At 41.8% G+C, this 24,484-nt stretch overlaps 1 protein-coding gene across 2 annotated transcripts in view; it reads right to left on the bottom strand.

Moving 5' to 3' along the window:
- Positions 1-24,484, bottom strand: part of UPF1 (UPF1 RNA helicase and ATPase) — a 101,774-nt gene that overhangs the window by 36,437 nt on the left and 40,853 nt on the right. For both annotated transcript variants that reach the window (XM_077271693.1, XM_077271696.1), the window contains exons 8-17: positions 23,938-24,036; positions 17,614-17,722; positions 16,368-16,527; positions 12,882-13,000; positions 6,567-6,731; positions 1,712-1,826; positions 1,124-1,267; positions 519-732; positions 312-429; positions 60-216 (exon numbers count right to left, since the gene is read on the bottom strand). In XM_077271693.1, coding sequence (XP_077127808.1) covers positions 60-216; positions 312-429; positions 519-732; positions 1,124-1,267; positions 1,712-1,826; positions 6,567-6,731; positions 12,882-13,000; positions 16,368-16,527; positions 17,614-17,722; positions 23,938-24,036 — 1,400 coding nt within the window. The remainder of the gene's footprint in view (positions 1-59; positions 217-311; positions 430-518; positions 733-1,123; positions 1,268-1,711; positions 1,827-6,566; positions 6,732-12,881; positions 13,001-16,367; positions 16,528-17,613; positions 17,723-23,937; positions 24,037-24,484) is intronic.

Raw genomic sequence — 24,484 nt, 5'->3', positions numbered from 1 at the left:
TAATAACATAACAAAACTCTAATACAATAGATGCATGCTGTAGATTGGTAGAACTGTACCTGATAGAGTTTAGTGTGCAGAGAGCCGCTGAACTGCATGTACTGAACCAAATAGGACCTCTGCCCTTCATATGGCGTTATTATACCAATCTGGTCTGGCTTGGCACCTGCCTTCAACAGTTTGGTAGTAATTTTCTCAACATTCGCAGCTTCCGTTCTATTACAGAACACAAGATACAGGTAAGCCTCCATTACATTTACATTGCAGGCACTAATCAATAGCACACGTCATAACCAGCCATCTTAATTCACCTGTTCAGATAAGATGTACCAGAACTGGCAATCTCTTCTTGGCCCTGGGTAACGTAAAAAAACATTGGCTTGTCTGGTTGTGGCCACTGGAAGTCAAAGCCTTTTTTCACTCGATCCGCTACATAAATTATACCCCAAAAAAATTACACATGTATTAGCACAGGTATTTGCAACAAGAAAACTATTCTTTCCAATCATCTTTATTACCGGCAGTTACTCCATTTTGAAGGGAGCCTTCATAGAAAATGTTTGATGGAAAAGCACTAAGAGCAGGATGCATCCTGTACTGGACCTGAAGGCGAATTGGTCTGATGCCAAGAACCACAAGTCTCTCAAACAGAGACTGAGACAGTCCAGCCTTTGCCGCTTTTTTACACATCACAACTGGACCAAGCTGACAGTGATCTCCTACAAGTATCAACTGAAACATAAAATTGGATATATAAGATTACACATACTTGCCATCATCTATCTATCTATCTATCTATCTATATATATATATATATATATATATCTATATATATATATATATATATATATATATAAATAGTTTAAGGGGCACTTCCGTCTGTCTGTCTGTCACGGAAATCCCACGTTGCTGAATCAGCGGCGGGCACAGTCCGGCCGCGAAATGGCCGCTCCCTACTCCCCTGCAGTCAGTGCCCCCTCCATACTCCCCCTAGAATCGGGCCACCATCTAGTTGATGTATGATCGTTTTAAATTCATATTTTTAACTAGTGTCAAAATCCGCAGCAACATTAAAGCCAAAAATAATCCAAAGTAATTTTTTTTCCTTTTAAAAAATTAACACCTGTTTTGCTCCTAGAACAACCGGCACCATACACTCGGGCTCCGTGGCTTGAGTACTTTCATCAATCAAAATTGATCGGAACTGCATCTTAGCAAGCCTAGGATCGCCGGCTCCGACACATGTACAGCAGATCACATCAGCATTCTGTAATTAAGGAAGCAAAATTAGCAGTCATCATGAACTGACTAAGAATAAAGGAAGTGCTATAGAACATGCTACTCAATATTAACAGTCAGCCATGTCACGTAGTTTAACATTTGAGTACACAGTTTAATATCAAAAATAATAATGAGAAAAACATGTACGGTATATTTATCAAGTGGTTAAGGGGTATATTTACACACAGCAGATGTATTAACCTTTCCGTTTCAATTTAATGAGGGGACACCATTTCTGTAACAAATCTGCCACTGATCGGCATATACCAAGAACCCCCAGTACTCATTAACGCTGCAGACGTGCTGCACAACTACAGCCGGCACCCCAATATGCCCTGGGCAGAAAGGCAACTCATAGCATGATACACCAGTGCCCTTCCCTCATCTCAACATTAAGTGCAACCTTTAAACAGCGCGGATTTAGCCTTACCATAAGCAATTCTCTTTCTGCGGTTCTTTTCAGAGCTCGGTATCGTTTCTCATCAGCTGATGACAGTTCTCCTGTCTCATCTTTCAACTGCTGCAATTTCTGAAGTTCTGGCATACTGAAGAGAAAAAAAATAGATAGTCCAAACCTAATCCAAAAACTAATCTGCACTCGAGCTACGAATACATGTTGTAAACCTTAGCTTAGAAAGGAAAATATACACTGGGCAAACATCATGCATAGCTAGCCATTGATTTTAACAAGCATCCTTTTAGTTGCATCCAAAACTTTAGATGACCATTTCCTTCCCAGTAACTAAAAAAGGTGACTTCAGGCCCTACAGAGAAGCCCTCCCATCAAAGGTTTTATGCTCTTAATATATTGCGATCATAATTATGTAAGGCTGTGTATTTCCAATAGCTCATTATGCCTTTTTACATAGCCGACTTCTGTTTTCTCAGCTCTATGTAAAAGCAAAAAGTCTCTTGTCCCTGTATTTATCATTCCCCCTTCAACTCATCACCCAGTGGCTCGTGGCTCATGCAGGGAAAATTGAGCTACTTCTACATAGAGCTTAGAATGATTTAGCCGGTCAGTTCGTAATCACAACATCATAGAGCTAATGGAAAAGATGAATTATCTGGGTAAAATGGCAAAATGAGCAATTATAATTACAGTTGTATAATATGGTGACTGCAATCTATTAATGGGATTAAAACTTTGATTTGAGTGATTCTTTAACCAAGTAAAGGCGTAGATGATAGGGAATTAACCTTACTGTTATGTATAGAATCCTAGGCTCCACAGTCTGGAAGAAGGCTCCATACTACATACAGTAGCTTCAGACACTTTGGCCCTGATTATAGCTTTCAAGCTACTATTCTGGCATAAAAGCTTTGAACCCATACACCCTATATATATTTTACACACACAATATACAGTTGAAACCAGAAGTTTACATACACTATATAAAAAGACACATGCATATTTTTCCTGAATATCTGGTAAGAATAACATTTTCCCGTTTATGGTCAATTAGGATTATCAATTATTAATATTTGCCAAATGCCAGAATAATGAGAGAGAATGCAGTAAGTAAAATAACTGCCTTAAAACAAAGTCAAAAGTCTGCATAATCTAAGATTACTATACCTTTAAACAATTCTGGACTGTCCATGTGATGAAGTCATGTGTTTGGAAGCTTCTTTTTTGGCAATAGCCGAGTTAGAGACACGCCTGTGGATGTATTTTAATGCACACCTGAAACACACTGCTTCTTTGTGTCGCATCATGGGAAAGTCAAGAAATCAGCCATGATATCAGGAGGAGAATTGTGGACTTGCACAAGTCTGGCTCATCCTTGGGTACAATATCAAGATACCCAAAGGTGCCTCATTCATCTGTACAAACAATTATGCTCAAGTACAAACAAGATGGGAATGGCCTGCCATCATACTGCTCAGGTTCTGTGTCCCAGAGATGAACGTGCTTTGGTCCTACATGTGCATATCAACCCAAGGACAAAAACAAAACACCTTGTGAAGATGATGGAGGAAGCTGGTAAGATTGTATTAACATCCACAGTGAAACGAGTACTGTATCAACATGGGCTGAAAGGCCAATCTGCCAGGAAGAAGCTATTACTTAAAAATAAAAAAAAAGCTAGATTAATGTTTGCAAATGCAAACAGGAACAAAGACCTTCATTTTTGGAGACATGTCCTGTTGTCTGATGAAACTAAAATTGAAGTTTTGGGGCATAATGACTATCGTTACGTTTGGAGGAAAAAAGGAGAAGCTTGGAAGCCTAAAAACACCATCCCAACTGTGAAACACGGGGGTGGCAGCGTAACGTTGTGGGGTTGTTTTGCTGCAGGAGGGACTGGTGTACTTCACAACATAGATGGCCTCATGAGAAAAGAAGATTATGTGACAATACTGAAGCAACATTTCAAGACAACAGCCAGCAAGTTAAACCTTAGGAGGAAATGGGTCTGCCAAATGGACACTGACCCAAAGAATACTGCCAAAATGGTAAAGTGGCTTAACCCCTTCATGACCGTGGGATTTTTCGTTTTTCACTCCCCTCCTTCCCAGAGCCATAACTTTTTTATTTTTCCGTCAATTTGGCCATGTGAGGGCTTATTTTTTGCGGGACGAGTTGTACTTTTGAATGACACCATTGGTTTTACCATGGCGTGTACTAGAAAACGGGAAAAAAATTCCAAGTGGGGTGAAATTGCAAAAAAAGTGCAATCCCACACTTGTTTTGTTTTTGTTTTTTGCTAGGTTCACTAAATGATAAAACTGACCTGCCATTATGATTCTCCAGGTCAGTACGAGTTCATAGACACCTCACATGTCTAGGTTATGTTTTACCTAAGTGGTGAAAAAAAATTCCAAACTTTGCAAAAAAATAAATAAATAAAATTGCGCCATTTTCCGATACCCGTAGCGTCTCCATTTTTCGTGATCTGGGGTCGGGTGAGGGCTTATTTTTTGCGTGCCGAGCTGGCGTTTTTAATAATAGCATTTCGGAGCAGATACGTTCTTTTGATCGCCCGTTATTGCATTTTAATGCAATGTCGTGGCGACCAAAAAAACGTAATTCTGGCGTTTTGATTTTTTTTCTCGTTACGCCGTTTTGCGATCAGGTTAATGCTTTTTTTTTATTGATAGATCGGGCGATTCTGAACGCGGCGATACCAAATATGTGTAGATTTGATATTTTTTTTATTGATTTATTTTGATTGGGGCGAAAGGGGGGTTATTTAAACTTTTATATTTTTTTATTTTTTTCACATTTTTTTTAACTTTTTTTTTTTTTTAACTTTTGCCATGCTTCAATAGCCTCCATGGGAGGCTAGAAGCAGGCACAGCCCGATCGGCTCTGCTACATAACAGCGATCATCAGATCGCTGCTATGTAGCTAAAATGCAGGTGTGCTGTGAGCGCCTTGAGAGGTCTCAAGGACCTCTATGGTTACCTTCCTGACTCATTGCCGACCCCCGATCATGTGACGGGGGTCGGCGATGCGCTCATTTCCGGCCGCCCGGCCGGATGCGGTAGTTAAATGCCGCTGTCTGCGTTTGACAGCGGCATTTAACTAGTTAATAGCGGCGGGTGATCGCGATTTCACCCGCCGCTATTGCGCGCACATGTCAGCTGTAAAAAATAGCTGACATGTCGCGACTTTGATGTGCGCTCACCGCCGGAGCGCACATCAAAGCAGGGGACCCGACATCGGACGGTATAGTACGTCCGATGTCGGGAAGGGGTTAAGGATAACAAAGTTAATGTTTGGAGTGGCCATCACAAAGCCATGATCTCAATCCTATTGAAAATGTATGGGCAAAGCTGAAAAGGCAGGTGCGAGCAAGGCGACCTACAAACTTGTATCTGTTACACCAGTTTTGTCAGGAGGAATGGGCCCAAACTCCGACCAACTAATGTGAGAAGCTTGTGGAAGTATATCTCAAACATTTGACCCAAGTCATTCAGTTTAAGGGCAATGGTACCAAATACTAATGAAATTTATGTAAACTTTTGACTTTGCAGTAAGTACCGTATATACTCGTGTATAAGCCAAGATTTTCAGCATTTTTTTGTGTGCTCAAAACGCTCCCCTCGGCTTATACACGAGTCATGGTCCACAAAGCCAGCGGCGAAGGGCGACATCAATACTCGCCCTCCGTCGCTGCATCTCCGTCCCGGCGCCAGCAGCACTTTCCTCTTCTTGTGCTCAACGGTCACGTGGTACCGCTCATTAAAGTAATGAATATGCACACGACTCAACTCCCATAGGCGTGGAGCGCATATTCATGACCTTAATGATCAGTACCACGGACCGCTGAGCACAGGAAGAAGCTGCCGCACCGGGACAATGGAGATGCAGGAACGTTCAGCAACGGCGTGAGGAGGGCGAGTGACGGGGGAGGACGGCGAGCCATGCATACAATGGGGAGGACGGGGGAACCCAGCCATGCATACAAGATGGGATAGGGGGAGCCGAGCATACAAGGATGGGACGAGGAGAGCCGAGCATACAAGGATGGGACGAGGGGAGCCATGCATAAAATGAGGGGATAGGGGGAGCTATGCATACAACAGGGGGAGCCACACAGAGCAAGACAGGACGGGGGGGGGGGGGGGGGGGAACCATGCATACCGGGATAGGAATGAGGGGACAATACAAACCCGGCTTATACTCAAGTCAATAAGCTTACCCAGTTTTCCGAGGCAAAATTAGGTGCCTCGGCTTATACTTGAGTATATATGGTAATAAAAATAACCTAAATCATTCTCCTTCTCCCATTATTCTGGCATTTAGCAAATTATGGTAATCCTAATTGACCTAAAACTGGAAAGGTTTATTCTTATGCATGTTTTTCTCAATATCTAACAGGAAATGTGTCTTATTATATAGTGTAATTAAACTTCTGGTTTCAACTGTACACTGCTAAAAAAAAATAAGAGAACACAAACACCACATCCTAGATATCACTGAAAGAAGTATTCCAGTTTCAAATTTTTGTTCACTAATTACATAGTGGAATGCAATGAGAACATAACAAAAATTATCAACGCAAATCAAAATGAATGTCCCATATGGAGGTCTGGATTTGGAATGATGCTCAAAATCAAAGTGGAAAATCAAATTACAGGCTCAATGGTGTAAATGCCTCTCCCCTAGAAGTACAGTAGCATGAGGGGGGAGTCTACAACCCACAGAAATTGCTCAGATAGTGCAGCTAAACCAGGATGGCACTGGAATATTCCAGTGATATCTAGGACGCGGTATTTTAGTGTTCCCTTTATTTTTTTGGTCAGTGTATATTACAAAAAATAAGATGTCATACCTCTCCATGTTGCGTATCTGATTGTGCAGTGCCAAGAAAGAAACTGGGGAGTCAATAGCTTCACGGCTCTTTGCACAGAGACGAACAACTTTGAGTCCAGTTTGGTGTATTTTCTCAGTGAGTTGATCAACAGCAATATTGCTTGGAGCGCACACTAGGACAGGGCTATGTTAAAAGGTAAAATATATTAGCTTTCTATTCAACATTCATTAGTAGTGATGAGCGAGCGTGATCGGATAAAGTGTTATCAGAGTATGTATGGCGTGCTTAAATAATATGTTCTGAGGACCGCATGATACACTGCTGATAGGCAATCTTCGCATGTGTTGCCACTGCCTAACAAACAGGCAACCCCAGCAGCGTATCATGCAGCCGAGGGGCCTCAAGCACATTATTCAAGCACGCCCAACATACTCTTATAACACGTTATCAGAGCACGATCGCTCCATTAGACAAGCCTATCATTTTTTTCAATGTTTCTAAACTAAGAAAAACATTAAACACATTTAAAAGGTCCGAAAAATATGCGCAAATGCAATTATGTGTTGGTCTCTTGGAATTTAGGCTTTCATTTTATAGACCATAAGGTGCAATTAATTTGTCAGCAGGTTTTTGTTATTTAAGCTGAGGACAGCATGAGGGGTAAAAACACAAATTTCAGCTGTCACTTAGGCTGTGAGCAGTTTACTTACAATGAAGGCTTTATTGTTAGGACATTATCAGGGCTGTGACTAGCTGCTTGATGCCAAGATGTCTGACGACGTCCGCTCTGCTGATAAGCAGCTTATTGCCAATACACAATGTACAGAGAGCTTGGAGTGGGCAGGGTTAGATTTCTCAGCTCTGCTCCATGCTATATCTAAGATCTGTCTCAATTGCTGCACACACAGTAAACTAAATGATACACTGTTGGAATCAGGGTCTGTTTTCCTACATTAGGATGCTCTCAGACGAGGTAGCAAAAATCTGCTGACAGATTCCGTTTAAGGTAGGCATCCATACATCTGTATTAAGAGCTGGACTGAAATTCACCACATTTTTAAAAGATTTGTTCCATCTTTCAGAAGCCTGTGTGCCATAAAAGTAATTTTTTTGAGGAAATGAAACTTCTACTGGGAAGTGGATGGCTTAGTCCATCCGAACAAGTGTTGACAACTATTACAGAACAATGACTAGCCTAGCTGAACAACAATAAAAAAAAAAAGGGGGGGGGGGGGGGGGAGCAAATTGTGTCTATCTACTGAATAGGTTTGGCTTGCAAAAAATGAGACTTTTTTACGTTTGGTAATAGCTCTGGAACACCAATGAATCCCATCGATTATGAGGTGGTTTTTCTTTTTGCGATATATTGCACTTCACGATAGCGGTAAAATATGTTCAATATCACTTGCGTGTGCGTGCGTGTGGAGGGTTCTGAATTTGACAAAAATTTGATTTGCATTTTTATGCCCCGAAACCAGGAAGTTGTGTCAAACAAAACAGTTAATAAATAACACTTCCTACATGTGTACTTGACATCAGCTCAAGTTTTGTTAAAAAGATAAGAGGGTTCAAAGTTGACCAGTATTTTTCTTTTTTTTTAAGGGACCACATAACATTTGAAGTGACTGAGGGATCTATATGACGGGAAAATTCCTAAAAGTGACACCATTCTGAAAACTGCACCCCTCAAGGTGCTCAAAACCACATTCAAGAAGTTTATTAACATTTCAGGTGCTTCACATGAACGGAAGCAACATGGAGAAAAAAAAATGAACAATTAACTTTAACGAAAAATTGTATTTTAGGCCTAAATTCTTTATTTTCACAATGGTAACAGGAGAAAAATAGTGTGTGAAATTTTTCTTGGCACACGGCAGAGATCGGAAAGGAAGGAGCGTCATTTGGCTTTTTGAATGCAAAATTTGTTTGAATCATTAGTGGAGGCCATGTTGCATTTGGAGAGCCCCTGATGTGCCTAAACAATGGAAACCTCCCACAGGTGACCCCATTTTGAAAACTAGACCCCTCACAAAATTTATTTAGATGTGTGGGGAGCACCTTGAACCCTCAAGTGCTTCACAGGAGTTTATAACATTCAGCAGTGGGGGAGAGGGTCACATTTTCCCCACAAAAGTATTCTTTTGTCCCCAAATGTTTTATTTTCACAAGGGTAACAGGGGAAAAGGAACCCAAAATTTGTTGTGCAAAACTGCTGTTTGGGTTCACAGCAGGGCTCAGAAAGAAGGGAGTGATGTTTTGGAGCGTAGCCTGATGGAATTGTCTGGGATGTCATGTCGCATTGGGAGAGCCCTGATGTGGGGGTTTCCATTGTTTAGGCACAAGTGACCCCATTTTGAAAGCTAGACCCCCCTCAAGGAAATTATCTAGATGTGTGGTGAGCACCTTCAACCCACAGGTGGCTTCGCAGATTTTTACAATGTTGATTTGAGAAAATGAAATAAAATAAAATATATATAGTATTCATCACAAAAAAAAAAATTTTCCCTCCACCAGACTAGCAGGAAAAAATGGACCCCAAAATTTGCTATGAAATGTCTTCTGAGTGCACAGATACCCAACATGGCTTTCTAGTATCTCATGTAACACTGGCTAAAACACCTGTAACCCTGAAAGCGGGATGGAGCTTACTTTTCTAGGCAACTCTTCACGCTGATGCGCCTCCTCGCCTGAGGTTTAGGACAGTGAGCGCTTTTAACCTCTCGTGCGTTTCCTGTGCCTAGAGGATGAGAAGGACTGCCTTCTGGTGTGCTATTAAGAGGTAGGTCCTGAAAATTTTGCTTTAGCCCCAGATTTTACATTTTCACATTGGGAAATGGGTAAAAATGTCACCAAAATTTGTCCCACAATCTCTGCTGAATGTAGAAGTACCCCATATGTGGCTGTACAGTACTGCGCACAAAACCACCAGGACATATCTATACGTCCAAGGTCAGTAAGTACTTTTTAACCTAGACATATGGATACATCTAAGGTTGTGAAGGGGTTAAGAATTATGGCTTGGTCTAATGTATGCATATGAAATATTTTTTAGATAACAAATAGCCACATCATTAAAAAATGTCTTATGTAGTGATGAGTGAGTATACTCGTTGCTCGGGTGGTCTCCAAGTATTTGTAACTGCTCGGAGATTAAGTTTTTGTTGACGTAGCTGCATGATTCACAGCTGCTAGACAGGCTGAGTACATGTGGGGGTTGCCTGGTTGCTAGGGAATCCCCACATGTCTAGCAACTGTAAATCATTCATCTGCAGGCGACGAAAGCTAAATCTTGGAGCAGTTACAAATACTCGGGGCCTACCCGAGCGTGCTCAGGAAAACCTGAGCAACGAGTGTACTTGCTCATCACTAGTCCTAAGGCAAAACATTTACAGTGTAATACAGTGTTTTTATTTCATTAGTAATGGTTGCAGTGGGGAACAAGTCAGGTATTACCATCAGGTAGTTTTGAGATCTCAGATTCAATGTTCTTTTGCCACCATCATCTGTATTTTAAGTCAACCTGACAGCGGATACATCTGCCCAATTCATGGGCAGCCTGTTTCAGGCACCGATTGTATGAAACCAGCATGAAATGATGGACTCTGAACACTGCGATGTTTCCGAGAAAAACATGCTTTATAGGCCGCCGGGCTTATAGATGGAGACTAGTCGAACAGGTGGGTCACCAGCAACTTCTCCCAGACGGCTGCCCTGGATTGACAGGTCTCTGCCTACGTGTGCATATAGGGAGAGACCTGTCACTCCAGGGCAGTGGGCAGGGAGAAGTCGCCGTGGACCCGCCTCTCCGACTAGTCTACAGACCGACTCCGTCCCAGGCGGCAATTAAAGTATGTTTTTCTCTGAAGTGCCAGTGTTGAGGAGTTAAACATACCTGGCAGATAGAGTGAAGGAAATAATTATTTGATCTCTTAATTTTGTAAGTTTGCCCACTGACAAAGACATGAACAGTCTAATTTTAAGGGTAGGTTAATTTTAACATTGAGAGGTAGAATATCAAAAATAAAATTCAGAAAATCACATTGTAAAAAATGTATAAATTAATTTGCGTTTTGCAGTGAAAAATAAGTATTTGATCCTCTACCAACCATTTAGGCTATGTGCACACGATGCGGATTTGCTGCGGATCCGCAGCGGATTTTTCCGTGCAGAAACACTGCAGATCCGCACTGTGATGTACAGTATAATGTTATTCAATGAGATAAAAAAAAAAAAAAAAAGCTGTGCAGATGGTGCGGAAAAATCAGTGCGGAATTGATGCGGATTTCAAAGAAGTGCATGTCACTTCTTTTGTGCGGATCTGCAGCGTATCTGCACCCCTCCATGTTAAAAATCCGCAGTGGCAAAAGCCGCATAAAATCCGCACAAAATCTGCATAATTCCGCATAAAAACCGCTGCGGGTGTGCAGGTTTCTGCCAGGAGATGCGGATTTTGTGCAAAAAATTCTGCACCTCTTTACCTACGTGTGCACATAGAGTTCTGGCTCCTACAGACCAGTTAGATGCTCCTAATCAACTCGTTACCTTGACAAAAGACTCCTGTCCACAGACTCAGTCAGACTCTAACCTCTGCAACATGGGCAATACCAAAGAGCATTATCAGGATTGTCAGGGACAAGATCATAGACCTGCACAAAGATGGAATGGGCTACAAAACCATAAATTAGATGCTGGGTGAGAATGAGACAACTGTTGGTGCAATAGTAAGAAAATGGAAGAAATACAAAATGACTGTCAGTCGACATCTATCTGGGACACCATGCAAAATCTCACCTCGTGGGGTATCTTTGATTATGAGGAAGGTGAGAGATCAGCCTAAACCTACATGGGGGAACTTGTTAATGATCTCAAGGCAGCTGGGACCACAGACACCAAGAAAACCATTGGTAACACATTATGCTGTAAAGGTTTAAAATTCTGCAGTGCCCGCAAGGTCCCCCTGCTTAAGAAGGCACATGTGGAGGCCCCTCTGAGATTTGCAAACAAACACCTGGATGATTCTGTGAGTGATTGGGAGAAGGTGCTGTGGTCAGATGAAACAAAATTGAGGTCTTTGGCATTAACTCAACTCACCATGTTTTGAGGAAGAGAAATGCTGCCTATGACCCAAAGAACACCATCCCCACTGTCAAGCATGGAGGTGGAAACATTATGTTTTGGGGGTGTTTCTCTGCTAAGGGAGTATTCCACCGCATCAATGGGAGAATGGATGGAGCCATGTACAATAAAATCCTGAGTCACAACCTCCTTCCCTCCGCCAGAACAAGACAATGACCCAAAACATACAGCCAAGGCAACAAGGAGTGGCTCAAAAAGAAGCACATTAGGGTCATGGAGTGGCCTAGCCCGTCCCCAGACCTTAATCACATAGAAAACTTAAGGAGGGAGTTGAAGCTGTGAGTTGCCAAGTGACAGCCTCAAAATCTTAACGATTTAGAGATGATCTGCAAAGAGGAGTGGACCAAAATTCCTCCTGACATGTGCGCAAACCTCATCATTAACTACAAAAAATGTCTGACTGCTGTGCTTGCCAACAAGGTTTTTGCCACCAAGTATTAAGTCTTGTCTGCCAGAGGGATCGAATACTTATTTCTCACTGCTAAATGCAAATACATTTATATAATTTATAAAATGTGATTTTTCTGGATTTTATTTTTAATATTCTATCTCTCAATGTTAGAATTAACCTACCCTTAAAATAATAGACTGTTCGTGTCTGTCAGTGGGCAAACTTACAAAATCAGCAAGGGGTCAAATACTTATTTCCTCCATTGTATAATACTGCCAGTACCTGATACATATTGCTCATAGATTGGGCATTATTTATCAGCTGTTCACTTTAAAGCACAACTCTAGCATTTTTTTTTGTTTGTTTTGTTTTTAACCGCTGTAGTGGTGCTTTTAATCTAAGGTCCCTGTACCTACTCACACTCACTTTCCGGCATCTTCCCCCTCTATCACTGCCGATCCCATTGGTCTCTGACACTTTGTGACCTGCTGGATAGCTCCATTGGTTTTATGGAGCAAGCCGTAGATCACAACTCAATACAAGTCTATGATGACCTCACATTGAGAGCTTGCGGCTTAATTTCTGACCTCTGGTCAGTCAGAAACTGCAGTCAAAAGATGGTGCTGCAGGATCGGAGCAGGGTCAAAAAAAAGGTTAAGAAGCAGAAGGAGAGTATAAGACTGAGGGCAGGGAACTTAAAGAAGTACCCCCCCTCAAGCTCTAAAGAAGAAAAACAAAACAAAAACAAGCTATAATGTTGCTTTAAATGCCATTGCGTTTTCTATTCAGTAAAATACTAAACTTACCCATTCCCCTGTCTAGCAAGATGATACACAATTGTTGCAGAAGTGACAGTTTTTCCAGTACCAGGAGGCCCCTGAATGAGACTGAGTGGTCGCTGCAAAACAGTCTTCACTGCATACACCTAACATTCATGAAAAAAAAAGAAAAAAACTTTAACGAGGTGCATTACAATTCTATATTATACAAGACAAACCATGGGTTGCAGGCAGTTAATTTAAAAGTCATGTCTTAGCTTTACACTTGCACGTTTACATGAACGGTGAGCCCTACGTTGATCTGCACTCTCTTCACTAGGAGCAGACATACCATTGGTGCAACAGCACAAAGACCCAAGAGGGAAGATGTCCTACTTTCACACATATGGTTGGAGACCATATGACACGCTAAGGCTATGTGCACACGTTATTTGCTTGCAGAAATTTCAGCAAGGTTTCTGCATCTCTTGGCAGCAAAAAAGTGTTTTCCCGTTTTGTACGTATTTTTGTACAGCAAGGAACGTTTATTTTGAGCTAAATAAAAAAAAAGTTGTGTGATATAATTTCTTGGTTTAACACCACCTTTTTAATTCTGATGCTGTAGCATCAGAGTAAGGGGATTAGGGCTGTGTGTCAGCAGCTGTCACTGACGCCAAGTCCTAGGCGTAGTATGGACTACGTAGTATGGACTAAGTCGGTAACACAAACACTAGTGATGAGCGAATATACTCATTACTTGAGATTTCTGGAGCACGCTCGGGTGACCTCCGAGTACTTCTAAGTGCTCGGAGATTTAGTTTTCCTTGCAGCAGCTGAATGATTTACAGCTAGTAGCCAGCCTAAGTACATGTGGGGGTTGCCTGGTTGCTAGGGAATCCCCACATGTAATCAAGCTGGCTAACAGATGTAAATCATTCAGCTGAGGTGAGGAAAACTGAATCTCCGAGCACTAAAAATACTCGGAGGATGCCCAAGCGTGCTCGGGAAGTCTCAAGCATATGTAAGAGCGTTAACAGAATGAACCTACATAGGCTGTAACCAAATAGCAACTCTTTAAAGAAAAAAAATCGTATGGGCTCCCACGTAATTTTCATAACCAGCAGAGGGAAAGCCGATGGGTGATTTTAATATTTTGGGAAGGAGCCAAAAGCCACAAAGGTTCCCAGGGTATTAATATCAGCTCACAGCTGTTTTCTTAGCCTTTACTGGCTAGTTTACAGTGTCCCCCTATAAAATCTAACCAGCAAAATCTATGCAGACAGCTGCAGGCGGTTATTAATAGACTAGGAAGGGGTCATGGATATTGGTCCCTCCCAGGTTAAAAACATTAGCTATCAGCCGCCCCCAGAAAAGGAGCATCTATAAGATGCGCCAAATCTGGGGCTTAGGCTCGCTCTTCCCACTTGCCCTGTAGAATGGTGGCAAGTGTGGTGAATGTTGGGGGGTTGATGTCACTCTTGCATGACTAGGCAACAGCAAGCCACAGGTTATTAATGGTGCAGTCGACAAGGTGCCCCCATTACTAACCCCATAGTGAATTATAAAAACACACAGAGTAAAGTCCTTTATTTGAAATAATGACAGACTCCTTTATTAAATCTAAATTAAACCATAATCACCAAACGCCTAATCCACTGACACCAATTTCTCCTGCTACAAAAATGAAATAAACCACAATATTCCTCAACTGTCCACAGAGAAGATAATCCATAATGTCCCACAACGATCCTGATAACTGAGAGCAGTCACTGATGTGATTGCTCTCAAAGACAGCCGGCGATGCACTGCGGGAGCTGTTACCTCCTGTCAGTGTATGACTGGGTTGTCGTGAGATTACCAGACTTCAGCAGCTTGACCAGCTCTGGTGATCTCCCTTATGGGTCCATTGCTGCGTGAGAAAGTTCTCACGCAGCGGTGGTGCTTAAAGTGGGAGCACCGGAGCTGATCACATGATGAACTCATGTGACCCCTCTTATGGCAGCTCAGTGATACACTGACAGGAGGTAATCGCTCCCGCAGTGTATCGCCGGCGGCCGGGTAGAGCATGAGATTGGCGTGGGACACTTGGGATTATGTGGACTACGGCGGACAGGTGAGAATATGGTGGATTATTATTTTTGATTACTTCTAGTTACTTCTAGGAGAAATGGGAATCAGGGATTAGGTGTTAAAGTGAGTATATCTTGTTTATTTTACATTTTTTCTAGGAGACAAAGGCATTGGGTATTTGGTGTTCGTTTTTTTAATATGTAACTATTTTACATGTTACTTAAGTGTGAGCACAGGTGCCGACTGATGACTACGTCTGCCTTCAGCAGCTCCTGCTATCAGTGACAGCAGACGTAGGATGATGGGAGTAGTCTCATCAGCCCACGCCTGCTGAACTGCAGTAAGGATGCTCTGACTGACGGCCTCACTGGATGTAGCGTTACTGCCAATAAGAACCACTGCTCCAGTGTTACCCATGCTGCCACACAAATGACAGCATGGGAAACACAATAGGAAGTCGGTAAAAACGCAAACAAACTCAGCAAATCTGCAAACATTTTTATACCTGCATTTTTGCTGTGGATTTGTCTTACTCAATTGAAGTCAATGTGTAAAAAACGCTACAAATCCACACAAATGACATACTGCAGAAAAAAAACGCACTGCAAAAACTTACTGATCATGTGCACAACACTAAGATTGTCACTGAATTAGCTGGCATAAACTGTCCATAGTGTTTTTGGCCCATTTCCACCCGGGAAAAACACAGAAAAAAATGCACCATATGCACATAGCTTAAGGCTTTTATAAACGTGGACCAAGAAAGGGGAACTTTAGCGCCAATGGTTTATACTGCATTAACCAGAACCCAAAGAAACCAGGAAACATGGAGTGTGTGTAACAAAAGCAACATTTTTATTATTAAACATCAATAAAAACAAATTAAAAAAATGCCTCATGCCTAATAGGCACAACATCCAACCTTATGAGGGTATTTTATCAGCCATGTGCACAAGTTGAGTATTTAATAAGCCAAAATAATGAGTGGGTAAAAACTGCAAAAGTGGTGATGTGTTTCTATTTTTCCTTTGATTGTTCCTCTCCTGATTTTGACTTACAAATACGAAATACTGACCAAATTCTCAACGTGTGAACGCGGCCTTAGCAGCCAGTGTCAGAAAAAGGCTCCGTTTTATCCTTCTGTACCCCTCGGATATTGCAGCCACAATGTCTTAATAGTGTCAGCTCAGAAAAGAAAAATAAAGGTCTACACAGGGACTCAAATATTCATTTTAACAACATGCATTGATGCATGCAGCCAAGGGTACATGTGCATAATATGAATTCTTGCAACATAATTGACATTTATCACACATGGATGCTCTCAACACATACTCCATACCACTGATGGAACCCCCACTCTTTACAGTGAAAGCGATCTTTGAAACCTCCCATAATAAAAAAAAAATAAAATTGATAATCTTAAAATATCCTGCGATTAACTGGTGTACTAAGTAATTTTACCTGGGAATGGTTGAGATCCGGTAACCCTTGTGCTGTGAACCTCTTGGGAAGCTGGCATTTTATAATTACATCTTCCACTTCATGACCCAAAAGCTTGTGATAAATGTAACCAGAAACTGAAGTTTCATCTACAGCAAAGGTCTTCAGTGCGCTTTGCATTCTACATAAAGAAAATCAAAAACAGAAAAAAACAGTAAGATACATGATCAAGGAGAAATCACAGCTTTCATTTTATATGAATATCTGAATGAGATACTTAAAAGGGAATTTGCCAACAGGACCAACCCTCCTAAGCCATCTATACAGGTCTGCAGGTCATACGAGGCTGAATAAAATGGTACCTTGATATCTGCGATTTTATGTCTCTTTCTAGAGAAATCCTCATTTTTCCCTTAGATGTACATGACCTCATAAGATCTATGGGCTGGACACAGATCTCAATGAGAATGTGCCTCCAGAGCTTGTTTAACTGACAGCGGGTCGTTACCAGTGTGATGTGTAATGGCCGCTTTCTGATCTCCTGGTTTACATGTCTCACACTGGTGGTAACGCCCATTTTAAAGCAGAGAAAAAATAAAATAAAAAACACATCTTAAGTTAGGCTAGGTTCACATTAGCGTTTCCGCGTGCAGCCTATCATCTGCATGCCAAGACGTATGCTTACGCCTCCGCAGCATCTTGCACAGGACGCAGAAAAACCCCGCTGTCTGGGCATGTGATTTGACATGCGTTTACGTTTTTTTATACGCACGGTGGAGGCAGTGACATCATTTTCTGGACATGCGCAGTCTAAAGTACGCATGTCCTTGCGTACCAATGCGTTCCCATAGACTAATGCGTTTTTTGACGCAATCATTCGCATGCACATGATTGCGCAATATTTGAAGCCTCAAAAAATGCAACATGTTGCGTTCGCCGGACACCGCCGCATGCGAACACATGTCCCTGCATACACCATGTTAAAGAAATGTACGCATGACGCATGCGGATCATATGCTGCGCACAGAAACGCTAATGTGAACCCAGCCTTACTCAAGGACCTGTGATAAGGACACAATGTGAAAGGTCCTCGATGGACTGCAGTGATGTAAAAAACAAAAAAAAAACCTCCGTTATCACAGAAAGACTTCAGTTGAGGATTCTGGGATACTAGTAAGGTAAGCTTTGATGCCTTTTCAATACTTGTGTAACCCAGCAATAATAAATACTACCTACAAACTGACAAGTGTAAATGCTCGTTACATACCTGTCAAATGAAGTCGATTTCCATACAAAATCCACTTGGAAATTGTGAGTCACTTCCACTGGAGCACCAACACTGCTTCTCAGCTCTATGGCAATTTCATCACCATAATCTAAAAGTTGTGTTAAGTCTTATAACAGCTCTGTGTCCACAGTGGGAACTTTACCACATTATTAGACCTTATTATGTAACATTAGGCAAATTCCACTGTGGAAATCATATCCACAATACAGTGTCTGAGGGGGGAAAAAAAACGCGTAATGAAAAACTAAAGACAATCATCACATTCATTCACTTGCCAAGTAGCCCAGGGAACGTTACCTGCTCCAACTCCCATCACTAAAAGTGCTCTGAAGTGTGAACTTTAACCCCTAATAGCCCCAATAGGGCGATTTTGTGTCTGCATTTTTTTTTCTTCCAAGAGCTATAACTTATTTTTCAGTGTTTTTGACTGGACAAGTGATAGTTGTGAATGATATTAAATTTACCACATTGCATTGAAAACAGGGAAAAACAAAATTTTAAGTGCTGTAAACTGAAACCCCCCACAAAATTCTGATTTTTTAGGTTGTTTTCAGCAGTTCATTGCACAGTAAAAATTATCTGGAAACAGGATTCTTCATTTAAGTAAGATTATGTTTACGTAAGATTCACCTTTCACGGACGTGGCACTAACAACATTTGCTTAGGTATTTACATTTAAAAGTGGATGGTTCGCAATTAAATTTGATTATAATTTTAGAAATTAAAACAAAAAAAATTATACAAATACAGTTTTGTGAAAAATGGTTTGCCCCTTTCCGGATTTCTTATTCTTTTGCATGTTTGCCACACGTGTCAGATCACCAAACAAATTTAAATATTAGACAAAGATAACACAAAATGCAGTGTTTAAATGAATAAGTGATAGTCTTTATTATTAAGGGAAAAATAAATCCAAACCTACAGGGGCCTGTGTGAACAAGTGATTGCCCCCCCACCCCCACCTAAACTTAAGAATTGGTTAGCCACCCTTAGCAGCAATAACTGAAATAGTTTGCGATAACTGGCAATGAGTCTTTTACACTGCCCTGGAGGAATTTTGGTCCACTCATCTTTGCAGAATTGTTGTAATTCAGCCACACTGGAGGGTGTCCAAGCATGAACCATGGATTATTGTCCTGCTGCATTACCTAAGTGCACTTCATCTTGAGGACATGAACAGAAGGGCTGGACATTCTCCTTCAGGATTTTTTGGCAGAAAGCAGAATTCATGGTTCCATTTACCACAGCAAGTCTTCCAGGTCCTGAAGAAGTTAAACAGCCCCAGACCATCACATCACCACCACCATATTTTACTGTTAGTATGATGTTCCTTTTCTGAAATGCTGCGCTACTTCTATGCCAGATGTAATGGGACTTATGCCTTCCAAAAAAGTTAATCTTTGGTCTCATCAGTCAACAGAGTAGTCTTCCAAAAGTCCTGGATTCATCAAGTTGTTTTCTGGCAAAACAGAGGAGTTTTAATGTACTCAACAGTGGTTTTTGTCTTGGAACTCTGCCATGCAGGCCATTTTTGCCCAGTTTCTTTCTTATAGTGGAGTCATGAATAATGACCTTAACTGAGGAAAGTAAGGCATGCTGTGGGGTCTTTTGTGACTTCTTCGATCTGTCGTCGCTGCATTCCATGTTTTTGGCATTTGTGGATAATGGCTCTCACTGTGATTCGCTGGAGTTCCAAAGCTTTAGAAATGGCTTTATAACCTTTTCCAGAATGATAGATCTCAATTACCGTACTTTGTTTCTCATTTGTTCCAGAATTTCTTTGGATCACGGCATGATGCCTAGCTTTTGAGGATCTTTTGGTCTACTTCACTTTTTCTTTTAATAAAGACCTTAATTTAAAAACTGCATTTTGTGCTTACTCGTGTTATATTTGTCTAATATTTAAATTTATTTGGTGATCTGAAACATTTAAGTGAGACAAATATGCAAAAGAACAGGAAATCAGGAATGCGGCATATATTTTTTCACACAAAGAAAATTTATATTAAAATATTTCTTTTAATTTGACTTTCCAGTCCCCTGAAACCCACAAGGGCAGGGGTGTCAAACTGCATTCCTCAAGGGCTGCAAACAGGTCATGTTTTCAGGATTTCCTTGTATTGCACAGGTGATCATTTAATCACCTGAACAGAATGATTCCAGCACCTTGTGCAATGAGAAGGAAATCTTGAAAACACGCATGGTTTCAGGCCCTCGAGGAATGCAGTTTGACACCCCTGCACAAGAGCCTTCAGCAAGGTCATAGTCCTGGAAGACCAGTGGGCACATGGAATGGCATACGCTCTGGACTGCGTGCTTTAAAGGGAATCTGACACTTTTTTGGGATACCAGGTAAAAAGATCATTCAATTCAGTGTCCCCTATGCATTATACCAGTACTTTTGATACCCCTTGACTCCCCACCTATGATCCATAAATACCGTTTTTATTCCTCCAACAGTGTATGTAAATATCCTCGGTCCGGTCCGATGGGCGGGGCTTATTGTCCATCTCTCTCCCCCCCCCTCCTCAGCTTGCTCTACGCATTCTTTTCTGTGAATATCACAGATCGCATATAGTTTTGGTGCGTGAGCATTCAAATGGCCTCTTGCGTGTGCGCAGTATGCTTTGCCCAATTGTGGGCAAAGCCAAAATTCATTATTGCGCATGCAACGACATACGCCATGGCTTTCTATGGCCCGGAAGTATATAAGTGTACCTCCGGGACACAGAACGCAGTTGAGTATGCCGGCGCATGCGCAATACTGTTTTTCGGCTTTGCACACAGTTGGGCAAAGGATACTGCGCACACGCGCGAAGCTATTTGAATGCGCACGAGCCAAAACTATACGCGAACGCAGAAATTTCCCGAAAAGAAAGCGTACAGCAAGCTGGGGGGGGAGAGATGGACAATAAGCCCCGCCCACCGGAACGAGGATATTTACATACACCGCGGGAGGAATAAAAACGGTATTTATGGATCATAGGTGGGGAGTCATGGGGTATCAAAAGTACTGGTATAATGCATAGGGGACACTGAATTGAATGATATTTTTACCTGATAACCCAAAGTGGTGACAGATTTCGTTTAATTGCATCTGTCAATTTAAAGGATTAACAGCTGTGACTGCAGTTCAGCTAACCCCAGTAACTGCTGTTATAGCAATCTGTGTAACTCAGCAGGCATCTGCTGTGTATGGTGCAGGCTCTGCTCCGGAAACTGATAGACAGCTGATGCTGGTGATACCAGTTAGGCCAGGTTCATACTGCGTTAACGCTATAGTATACACGTCATCGCGTTATGCTATACCGCTAGCGCAGATGATTAATCTGTACTAGTGGTGACTGAGCCTCAGATGCTGCAGCCCGCGTCCGAGGCTCAGTCACTGAATGACTATGGCATGTGTTGGCGATGGCCCGATAATAGGGGTTAATGGCAGCGTTAACGGACTGCGTTACACCGTGCTATGCCGCGGTGTAACGCAGTCCGTCTAACGGCCTGCCATAGCGCAGTGTGATCCCTGCCTTCATTCAATGTCAGTAAGTGGCTAATGGACACCATCCCGAAAAAAAAAAGTGACGGTCCTTAACACTCCACTAAAAAAAGGACAATGTTTTATAATCTTACTCATGCAGAGATGAGATGATAGTCAACTGCAGGACAGGGATAAACTAAGTCTGAATTGCAAGTAGTTTACAGCAACCCACTGTAGTACAATGTCTCTGGGATGGAACGGGAGTTGTGAATGTAACATTTAGCAGACAGCTGTTCTACTCCATTTGTGTGTGCTGAGACTTGGATACAGCTCGGATCCCAGCACTTTAACCTCTCAGACACCATTGTCAATAGTGGCAGCAGCATGTTCCCTCTGTCAACCCATCTATTCATGACACTGCGCGCTACAGAAGAGCAATGAATACTCACTGCTCTTTGCCCGCACAGTCCCGGTAAGGTTTACGGCAGCTGTGCTCTGCTGGGGGGCAGCGCAGGACGTCTCTGCCATGTGCTGCTTACAAGCATAAAGCAGTTGCTGGACCCGGAGCAGGACGCTGCGAGGGAGCACCGGGTAGGTGAGAGTAATGGGTTTTTTTTTTAATGTTTTCTGATGGGGCCATACATACCAGGATGAGGATGGGGGACATACATACCAGGATGGGGATGGGGGAAAATTATACAGATGGGGCAAAGCATACCAGTATCGGTTTTGGTGGAAAACCATACCAGAATAGGAATGGGGCCCTGCATACAAAGATAGGGATGAAGAGGCCATGTGTATCAGGATGGGGATGAGGGGACCATATATACCAGGATAGGGGATATTACGTACAGAATTGACCATATTTTTGTTTAATTTTTGTTTAATTTTTTTTTTTTACTCCTCTAAAACGTAGGTGCGTATTATGGTCCAGTGGGTCATATAGTCTGAAAAACACAGTATACCAACGTTTAAACAGAGTTAAGAAAATATCAAGCAAGTTATTTTTGCTCATTTTACCTCTCAAAAAGAGTAATAAATTATCAAAACGTTGCGTGTACTACAAAATGGCACCAATGAACACTACTGTTTGTCAGGCGAGAAATAATCTCCACTAATGAAAAATTGTAAAACTTAACAGTTCTCAGAATATCACACCATAAAAGCAGATTTTATGGCCACGTGCACATGCTCAGTATTTGACATCAGTATGTGTAAGCCAAAACCAGGAGTGGGACAATCAGAGGGAAAGTATAATAGAAACACGTCACCACTTCTGTATTTATCACCCACTCCTGGTTTTGGCTTACAGATATTGAGGTACAATATAGCAAATAATCAACGCATACACGCGGCCTTAAAGTCTGTTTTTATGTTGTAATTCTGAGAACTGTTAAGTTCTACAATTTATCAGTGGAGCTGTATGACTGCTTATTTTTTGCCTGACAAACAGTAGTGTTGGTACTTGTACGTCGCCTCAGACACACTTTCTAGCAAGGGAAAAAAAAATCTTGTTAAAAAGTGTGCATGTCTGATATCTCAAGTCAGCGTCCTGTGATCAAGGAGACTGCTGACACCTTGTCCTTCTCGATCAGGAGTACTGCTTTCTCTCCTCCAGCCCTTCACTGATTTATCCGATTGGTGCAGGGCAGGAAAAAACGCTACCTGGACCTATAAGGATGCTGCTCTTTCAGAGTAGCTGAAGTACCTTTCAGGTCATGTGATCAGTCACATGGCAGGAAGGAAATTCAAGTCACGGTAATATATAAATAGTGTGTGTGTTATAGTGTGTGTGTTCGAGTGTGAGAGTGTGTTTTGACGATGTAACTGAGCATGTTCCAGTTAAGCAGTGTGTGTTTTAATGATGTAGCAGAGCTGAGTGTGTGTACTCGATAGTCATTAACACACCGCTCAACTGCCATGTATGTGTGTGTGCTACAGAAAGTGCACATAATGCATGTTCTGCGAAGGTATGTATCATACAGGCGCAGCATAGAAACACTAACAACAGATCTATTTCCTAGCAATTCTTCACTAGTGCATTAAAATGAGTGATATTGACCCCTCCACTTTTCACTGCTAGGGTATGTGCACACGTTGCGGATTCTCTGCGGATCCGCAGCGTTTTTTGCGGTGCAGAAATGCCGCAGATCCGCAATTGATTTACAGTACAATGTAAATCAATGAGAGAAAAAAACGCTGTGCTAATGGTGCGGAAAATTCCACGCAAAAACGCTGTGGATTAAAAGAAGTAGCATGTCACTTCTTTTTTGCGGATCCGCAGCATTTTTGTACCCATTCCATTATAGAAATCCACAGGGGGTAAAAACCGCTGAAAATCTGCAGCAAAACCGCACAACAAATGCTGCGGATCCGCACAAAAAAATGAGACAAATCTGCACCTGCATTTTTGTGCCAAGACATGCAGAATCCGCACCAGAAATTCCTAAGGCTCATCCGCAACGTGGGCACATAGCCTTAGGGGAATTTTAATTTGCGGGAAACATTTTGCACTGTCTAAATGTGATGTGCATCTTTTAGTAAGGTGTGTCCTATAGTCAGAAAGCTACAATTTGTTATAGCCATATGCATACTGTACGCCATATTTGATTATTGCAGGATCTCCAAAGTAACACACAAATCAGAACAGGAAGTGTTGGCATGAGACTTGGCAGTTTTTCAGCTCAAGCTTAGGCGTCAATCAAATGCCACCTAGGGACCAAACTATTAAACTCGCTTTTTATTTTTTAGTAGGTCTCTTTTTAGAGTATTTTGTTTTAGGATGTTAGCAGGTTTAGAAATCAGTTATTAATGCTCTGAAAGGATACTGTCCGGCACCTTGATCACATGTCCAATTCCTTTCCATAAAGGTGCAAGGTCACCTTTATATCTCAAACAAATTTCATCTCCTTGCATTAAACGCATATCTGGAAGATAAAAAAACAAAACAAATTAAATTCAAGTACATTTTATTAGGATTATGGATGAACACTAGTCCTGCAGCTACTTTCAGATAAAGGGGAAGGAACGCGAACGACTGCTCTATATGTACATTACGGCAGACTAAAGACTTTTAGGCTGTGACTATTTGTCTGCTGCGACAGCTTTATACAGGAGAAGCCTATAAAGCTATGCTGCTATACTAGTATTTCTAAGCTGGAGACCAGCCTGAATGGGAACCGGCCATAAGGAAGGTGCAGTATCATGGGGACTATTTATTGGTATCTCAGCTCTGGGCTTAGGATTTCTGCTGTGTGATTGACAGCTATCTCTGACATGCTTCCTTAGCGCTCAGGACACTAATTAAATAGACAGGTCAGCCATGGGTGCTACTATATTCCTTGCCAATATGGCATGTCCCTACACCGCCTGACG

This window comes from Ranitomeya variabilis, chromosome 1, assembly GCF_051348905.1.
Source record: "Ranitomeya variabilis isolate aRanVar5 chromosome 1, aRanVar5.hap1, whole genome shotgun sequence".
NCBI lineage: Eukaryota > Metazoa > Chordata > Amphibia > Anura > Dendrobatidae > Ranitomeya > Ranitomeya variabilis.
Note: the sequence above shows the minus strand (reverse complement) of the source record. Positions and strands in the feature narration are given on the sequence as shown.